The 8,548-nt window shown below is 39.6% G+C and overlaps 1 protein-coding gene across 1 annotated transcript in view; it reads right to left on the minus strand.

The window, feature by feature from the left end:
• atp6v1c1b (ATPase H+ transporting V1 subunit C1b) overlaps positions 1 to 6,809 on the minus strand; it is a 10,572-nt gene extending 3,763 nt beyond the window's left edge. Inside the window, exons 1-8 of the mRNA XM_037693448.1 lie at positions 6,664 to 6,809; positions 4,858 to 5,043; positions 4,321 to 4,388; positions 4,121 to 4,206; positions 3,926 to 4,020; positions 3,153 to 3,244; positions 1,920 to 2,018; positions 1,591 to 1,659 (exon numbers count right to left, since the gene is read on the minus strand). Coding sequence (XP_037549376.1) covers positions 1,591 to 1,659; positions 1,920 to 2,018; positions 3,153 to 3,244; positions 3,926 to 4,020; positions 4,121 to 4,206; positions 4,321 to 4,388; positions 4,858 to 4,989 — 641 coding nt within the window. The 5' untranslated portion in view covers positions 4,990 to 5,043; positions 6,664 to 6,809. The remainder of the gene's footprint in view (positions 1 to 1,590; positions 1,660 to 1,919; positions 2,019 to 3,152; positions 3,245 to 3,925; positions 4,021 to 4,120; positions 4,207 to 4,320; positions 4,389 to 4,857; positions 5,044 to 6,663) is intronic.
• Between the last annotated feature and the right edge of the window lie 1,739 nt (positions 6,810 to 8,548).

Below are 8,548 nucleotides of genomic sequence, written 5' to 3' on the forward strand. Positions count from 1 at the left end.
GCTAACAGCATGGTCCTGTTAGCAGCATGGTACTGTTAGCAATGTGGTGCTGTTGGCAGTGTGGTCCTGTTAGCAGGGTGGTCTTGTTTGCAGCATGGTCCTGCTAGTAACATGGTCCTGTTAGCAGTGTGGACCTGTTAGCAGCATGATCCTGTTAACAGTGTGATCCTGTTAGCAGTGTGATCCTATTAGAGTGGTTTTGTTAGCAGCATGGTCCTGTTAGCAGCATGGTACTGTTAGCAATGTGGAGCTGTTGGCAGCGTGGTCCTGTTAGCAGAGTGGTCTTGTTTGCAGCATGGTCCTGCTAGTAACATGGTCAGTGTGGTTCTGTCACCAACATGGTCCTGTTAGCAGTGTCATCCTGTTAGCAGCATGGTACTTTTAGCAGTGTGGTTTTGTTAACAGCACGGTCCTGTTAGCAGCATGATCCTGTTAGTAGAGTGATTCTGTTAGCAGTGTGGTCCCGTCAGTAGCATGATCTTGTTAGCAGTGTGATCCTGTTAGCAGCATGACTTTGTTAGCAGTGTGGACCTGCTAGCAGCATGGTACTGTTAACAGTGTGGTCCTGTTAGCAGCATGATCCTAGTAGCAGTGGATTAATCAGATCTATCTCATACTCCACCACTGGTTTATGAGATATTTAACTAACAGACAAACTAATAAGCACAGGCAGTTGCATGATCACCTGTCTTTCATGGTGGCGAGTGTTAAAAAAAAAAGCCAAATATACAGCAGTGCTCCTGACATCTCTAATTTAAATAAAACAATTTATGTTCTTAAGGCACGACTCTCTAAATGACTTAACTGGTCCAGAGGACCAGATTTAACTTTTTTAGATTTTTCTACCTGGATTATTGAGCATGCATCAGGATAAATGACTTAACGTTATGACAGTGTTTAAATTACATCTATTAAAGCGTCTGTAGTTCACTTTAAATAAGTCTGTTAGCAGAAAAAATGACAAAACAAGCAAAATTTTGTGAAGTACCGGTAAATATTTGATATTATTGGAGCATGGAACAACAGTAGTTGATAATAAACTTTTTATTACGGTATTTTTTTCTTTTTTTTACAAAAAATACGTAAAATTTTACAAATAAAAAACAAATGAAAAGATTTACAATCATTTGGAAAAAAAAAATCACCCTGTCCATTCTGCTCAATATTATTTTTCATTTTTATTTTACTGACGAAAAATTAACATCAGGCAGTTGTCTGGGAATACACCAGTATGGCAGCAAACCACCGTTATCCTTGTCTGCTTGAAAACCAACCTCTAAAATCCAGTTGACTAAAGGTCAATTGCTTTCTACAGGTCAGCTTTTCACCGGTGAACGATGAAATATTAAAAGAGTCAAATGCTGAAATAAGCCAACTGAAGGGAACATGAAGGGCGAGGAAATGAAAAGTCAACAAAAATCATGAGTGCTTTATATATTTGTACTTCACCTATGAGAAACTTGTCTATTTTATGGTTATTTTAAGTGGCAAATAATGCGTCTTTTACACACAATAATAAATATTATTGCATTTATTTATTGTATGTCTAATAAATTAATTAATTAATGCGCTAAAGTAAAGGAGACTTACTTAGTGGAGCGTGGCACAACCATTTCTGCGAGTGTTTCGTACGTCTTCTGCCAGTCAGCGTAGTTTGTCCTGGTGAAGGGAGACGAACATTCTTTTACAGAAAACAGCCCATCTTTAAACATTAAATATTTAAACACCAACTAACATCAGCATGTAAAGTTCATAAAATAAAACGACTTATTTTGAACACATCTAAGATCAAAATGATTTTTGTGATAAAGTGTGAATTCCGAAATCCAAACCGCTTCAAAGCCACAGATGACGGGACAAATGATCATTTCTCCTGGCTGTTTATTGAACGCCACAGACTGTGTTGCAGGTTTTCTCACTTTGGGACGACCACCAGCATGGTAATCAGGTACTCCGAGTCCAGAACAAAGTCCTCTTTCTTTACGATGTCAGCTAGACTCCGGGTCAACAAACTTCCTCTAAAAGGAACACAGAGGTGACAAACTTTAATTACAGTTTGACTCTTAATTGTCCACAAAAAATAACTTTACGATTGAAACAGCTCTGCATTACTGATCCTGAGCACCTGCTCTCCAGAAGAAGAGAACTGCAGTTTCCATGTAAACCTCAAGCACATTTGAAGCAAGTTGTTCAAATTGTATTAACATAAAACAAGATTAGTATTAATTAGTTTAGAGTAAACTAGAAATTTCCTGGAGAAACTTTGACGGGGTCTGCCACGCTGCTGCCAATTTAAAATTTTGACAGGACCAGTTATCAGCTCAATATGGCAAAACATCAATAGTCATGTTTTCGTTTAAGCTTTGGTGGCCATCTTGGATTTTTTTATTTGGATTCAGTATGTGATGGGGAACATTTTCAGCTAAAACCTCACCAAATTTCAACACTACGTGGGTGAAAATAGCTGAGGTGAAACTGTTTAAATGTAGCTTTGTTGGCCATATTGGATATTTCATTTGGATTCAGTATGTGGATGGGAAACATTCTCAGCTATCACCACACAAAATTTTATCTCAATATTTTTTTATTTCAGCTCAATAGCTCAAAGAATGATGGAGTTATAGCAATTAGAAGCTGTTGAGTTCCATCAGGCGTTTTGAATTAGAAAAAATGGCTTCTTTGTTAGCAAATTACATCGCCACGGTAACTCGAAACGCCAAAAAAAGTAATTGCACACATCACGGTGCCGAGCTGGTCGTTTTCATATAATAATTGTGGGCAGACACATTGCGGTTTGAGATGCATTAAAGTTGACGGAAGAGTAAGATATAAAGTTAAGAAACCCTTTGTTAGGTGGATAATAATAGGTGCTGCCTTACTAGGCAGTCCCCAATAAACTGGGATGTGTCATAAATATTGGTATGAGCTACATCATTAATTACTTCTAAGGGAAAAATGAACTGAAGTCTGATGGGTGTTTGTTTAATATGTAAAGTAACCAGGAAATTGAAATAGAAAAGAGGTCTCTAAATGGAGATCTTCTTAAAAGAATACACTTTTGACCCACACCATCCTGCCACACTAACGTGTATTAAAAAAAAAATCATTAATGACTAAAACACAATTAAAATGACGTTTTCACATTTACTCACGCGTTCTTCCTCTCCAGATTCTGCAGGTTTCCCTTCAGATTGTTGTAGGCTGAAGCTCTGGCCTTCAGGTCGTTGTCTATCTGAGACACTTGCTACAAATCAAGTTGAAAAACCGTGAGTCCTACAATCGTTTCAAAGACAAACATTTTGACTCCCAGCAGTTAGGTTTCTCACAACGAGTAGCTTTAAAGGATGTGTTGGGGGGGGGGGGGGGGGGGGACTATCTGCTACTAACACACCATAATTTATATCAGCATATGTAAAGTATTTGTACAACTGTCTGAATATTTCAACATTTTTTGTGCTTTCTGTCGTCAGTTAGTTGTGGCGGCCATCTTGAACTGGGTTGACATCAAAAAGTAAGCATGTACATCCAATGATTACTTTCTGAAAGTTTCTCAATGTAATCTCAGTGTATTAATGTATATTTACAATCAGGTTTGTTGAGTAAAGTATGCAAAAAAGTGCTTGTTTACATTAAGAGTGGACCCACATTTCACAGCTGCATACCAATATAAACACAGAAAACTGCTGGAGTAAACTCCTTCAAATTTCACCATTTGATATAGTTTAGAATAACAGTTTTACATTTGATTTAATCATTTGTATGCCATGAGTTTATTTTAAATCTGTTTAGTAGCTCAAGAGATATTTAGGAAACAGGCATGAAAAAAATACTGCTCATTACCAAAAAGGATAAATGGTGTTGAATTAATACAATAGAAATGTCAATAACCAGATTAACGTGAAGATGAAATAATTTATGTCATTACCTTGGAAATGATCTCGGCAATGTTCTTCAGTGACTGTTTGATTGGATATTTAGCCATGTCCCACTGAAATCTGGTGATGTAGGTGACCAGGTCAACTGAAGCGGGAAACCAAATAAAAGACGTTAAATGCTTTCATTTCCGTGGGTTTGGAGTGCTGTGGTACCTCAGTTTAATGGTACTGATGATGGTGTTTACCTCCGTTGGCCAGAAGATTCTCCTGCACTTTGTCCCTGCTGTCCTCTAGAACATCTGCCATGTACTGAGCAACCTTCCTCACCACGCTGAGCATCGCGCAATAAGTGCAGTTAAAAAACAGAAACAGAGTTAGGCTTGACTAAAGCGGAACCTTATTTTATTGTAGAGCAAATGCTCAAACTCATAACAGCAGATCTTGCCTTTCCACAAAAGTGGACAGCTTGGCGAGCTCGTCCGACAGACCCACCAGCACGTCCAACGTTCCAACCTGTCGGAGACAAAACATGAAAACGTCGACGAAACAAACCAAAACAACTCCCGTCCATCCATCCATTTATCTTTATACGCGTCTTTCTTTTCAGGTCACGGGGGTCACTGGTGTCCATATCCAGCGGTGACTGTGCGAGAGGCGGGGGACATGTCTCCAGTCCATCACAGGGACACAGACAAATGAGATAACCATTCACTTTCTCACTCTCACCTCACCTACAGACAATTTAGAGTTACCAATCAGCCTAACATGCATGTTTTTGGTCTGTGGGAGGAAACCGGAGTACCCGGAGAAAACCCACGCATGCACAGAGAGAACATGCAAACTCCACCCAGAAAGACCCCCGGCCAGGATTCGATCCGGCATCCTTCTCGCTGAGAGGCAGCAGCTCTACCAACTGCACCACCCAACCAAACAACTAAATGTATGCACTTGTTAGTGGCTGTCCAGCAGCTGTTAGTGTCACCTTGAGGTCAGGGATGTTGAACTTGGTGTTGGTGGACAAGTTATTGGTGCGGGTGGTGGCCAGCACCATCTTGTCCCAGGTCTGCTGGCACGTCTTCTCCCCCGGAGCAGAGATCAACCAGAACTCTGTCATGGCTGCTGGCTGAATTTACTGAATGTCCACCAAACAGCTGATGCAGGGAAGTCACTGATGGTAGAAAAAAGGAAAGCAACATTTAGAATAGATAAGAAGGTTTTAGCATGAAATTTCAGCACTTTGCTACAGTTCATCTGGTATAATTGAGAATTATGTTATTGTTGTCTTTTAATTGTATTTATTAACTAAACACCATGTTTTTTCAGAGATAATTTGCCGTTTCATTCATTCCTGGTAATGAATACCTCATTTACATCTCTGGCGAATGAAATAAAATTAAACTTGGAGGGTGAACATCTGTATGACCTGCACCTCCTCAGTGAAACGTACAATAATCGTTTACATTGAAATGCTCTCATCTTTGTTTCAAATCTGCAATGACAAAAAGCTATTCAAAAAGCCTCTAGAGTCACCAAATCTCAGCCCAAGATGCAAATATGGGATGATATACATATGCTATGTTTCAAGCACTGCACTTAGTTTATAACACAAAAAGTAGGAAGGGTAATACAAATTACAATTTTGTTGTCTGACTGGGTGTTTCTAAATTTATAGGCTTTAGATTCAGTTTTATTATGAAGCTTCAGCGCATGACTTTTGTTTGAAACTGTAGATTTTTTTATATATATAACTAGATAAACACAAGTGTCCACGTGAAGAAATTGGTTTGTTACGATCTTGGTACCAAGCACTGAATTTATAATTTTCTTACTTTTCTTGACTTGTTAGTAGGAATAATGAGGATCTGCATTGATTATAAAAAGCTCAGAGAACTCCATTTGTCTGCTAGTTGTTTATGTTTTATTTGAGAGACAACTCAAACTTTAAACTTAGGCTCCAACAAATGCTGCTTGATTTTCCTGAAATAACAAACAGACTTTTTCAACAGCACTACAGACCATTAGATCATGTCTGTGATTACCTATATTCCAAATAGCAACTATTTTGATTTATCAGCAAATGTTATTTTTCATCTACCACCAGCAAAACGTAAAAATGGTACTAACAAGTTCATTTTCTGCAGTAACAAACAAGATCTTGGTGGTGAAAAAAGTTAATTTACTGGTTACTTAATTTAAGAATTAAAAGAAAAATGATTAATATTACTGCAACCACTGCAAACCAATACAAATTATGCCTACTTCTTTTTATAGATGAAAACTTTTCACATTGTTTAATATAAATTCAGGACAATAATTATCTCGAAACGTTACATTTTAAAACACTTTTAGCTTCCTATATTTAAAACCAGATATTTTAAATTTTAAATGGTTTAAAATTCTGAATGATAGCTATACTATGAATTCAAATTATGAACGTCTTCCTCCTCCTTTGACCTTGATTTTCCTTAAAATGAATGAACTTCCTCACAGAACTGGACAGTGATACAAGAGACGGACTGGTGACGGATGGTCATATGATCAGCTACAAGCTGTAAAAGGCTATCAAATAAAGATTTTTAACCTAATTAAAAGCGTGAACACCACATGACTCACAACCGTTGCTTTTATTTCTCAGAAAATTATTAATAGTGGAACTGGTGATAAAAATCAATGACGAGCAGCTAAACAAACCAGCCTCGTGAATAGCTAGCTTGTTGCTGACACTCGTCGTTCGTTGCAGCCTTACGACGCTGTCACGACACCGACATCGGAAACATTTTGTCCTTACCGATGTGTATGACAGCTTCAGGCTTTAGTCCACAATGTGTACTTCAGTAAAACACCAACAACTTCCCATATATGAGGCCGAAAATCGAAGGATTTAGACTCGGAGGTCCTCTAACGCAGCATCTCGTTCAATCAGCTGATCGAGCTCTGCGATTGCGCAGAAGCTCAGTGCGCACATCTGCTGTCACGTGATCAGAAAGAGCTAACAACAAACTCGGCTAGCAGAACACCTTGCTACTTTGATCTAAACGGTGATGTTATTTTAAAATAAAATGATAAAACATAGGATTATAGATATTGTAAAAATTATTAAATACATTTTAATCTCAATTTTTTCAAACCCTATAATTTAGTGAAAAGTGTACATACTAGAGAACAGCATGTAGGCTATTAAAACGGTGGCATAATTATATCCTGATGCATGCTCAATAATCCATCCATCCATTATCTTTTACCCGCTTCTTCCATTTTGGGTCACGGGGGTCGCTGGTGCCAATGTCCAGCAATCATTGTGTGAGGGGCGGGGTACACCCTGGACAGGTCTCCAGTCCATCACAGGGACACACTGAGACAAACATTCACTCTCTCACTCACACCTAGGGACAATTTAGCGTTACCAATCAGCCTAACATGCATGTTTTTGGTCTGTGGGAGGAAACCAGAGTACCTGGAGAAAACCCACGCTTGCACGGAGAGAACATGCAAAGGCCCCCGGACCGGGATTTGAACCAGGGACTTGCTCGCTGAGAGGCCTGCACAATAATCCAGGTAGAAAAATCTAATAGAGTTAAGTCAGGTCCTCTGGACGGATTCTTCTTTTTGAAACATTTCGTCTTTTATCCTAAACTTATTCAGTCTGAGGACTGCAATAAACTCCGTTATAATTAACACTTTCTCATAGTGGATCAACCAGTTTGGTGGTGACAGCCAAAACTCGTTCACATGCAAAAGGAGGACCATCAGCCTAACGACCAATCATTAGTGCCCTGAAGGCCACTTGCTATTCACAGAGGGCTGAATGATACTAGCAATAACATTGTAAGAGTGTAACAAGTGGACATGAAGGCCTCCACCCCAATTTAACGATGGACAGTTTCTCTGAACATCTGAAAGAGTGACCGCTGGCCTGGAGATGAGTGTAGACCGCAGAGTCCTGGCCTGATGATGTTGCTCTTCTGTGCTGGGCCATCCTTTTGGCCAGTAGCTGTTTTGTTTCCCCGATGTAAGACTGATCACAGCCCTCCTGACACTGAACAGCATACACAATATTACTCTGTTTGTGCCGGGGGACTGGATCTTTGGGATGAACCAGTCTTTGCCGTAATGTATTTTGGGGTTTAAAAGCCACTGGGACTTTATGTTTAGAAAATAAACGTCTCAGTTTCTCTGATACTCCCTCAACATATGGAATGACCACTGGTCTGGGTCTGGGTTCTTCCTTTTCACCTGTTGGCTGACTGGAGTCCTGTTTGGGTTTCTTCTCTGCTTTTAGGAAGGCCCAGTTAGGATATCCACATTGCTCTAGAGCCTGTTTTGTGTGGGATTTCTCCTTCTGCCTGGCTCCTGAGCTAGTGGGGATGCTGTCTGCTCTGTGATACAGAGTCCTGATGACTCCTAACTTGTGCTCCAAAGGGTGATGGGAGTCAAACTGCAAATACTGGTCTGTGTGGGTGGGTTTGCGGTACACCTCAGTTTGCAAATGTCCTCTATCAGAGACTGAGACCTCACAGTCCAAGAAAGCCAACTTGCCATTTTTTTCATCTTCTCGTGTGAACTTGATGTATTTATCCACAGAGTTGATGTGGTCAGTAAAATGTTGGACTTCCTGAGATTTGATTTTAACCCAGGTGTCGTCAACATACCTGAACCAATGACTTGGTGGTGTC

The sequence above is a fragment of the Nematolebias whitei genome, chromosome 19 (genome assembly GCF_014905685.2).
Source record: "Nematolebias whitei isolate Nwh7 chromosome 19, NemWhi1, whole genome shotgun sequence".
NCBI classification, from domain to species: domain Eukaryota; kingdom Metazoa; phylum Chordata; class Actinopteri; order Cyprinodontiformes; family Rivulidae; genus Nematolebias; species Nematolebias whitei.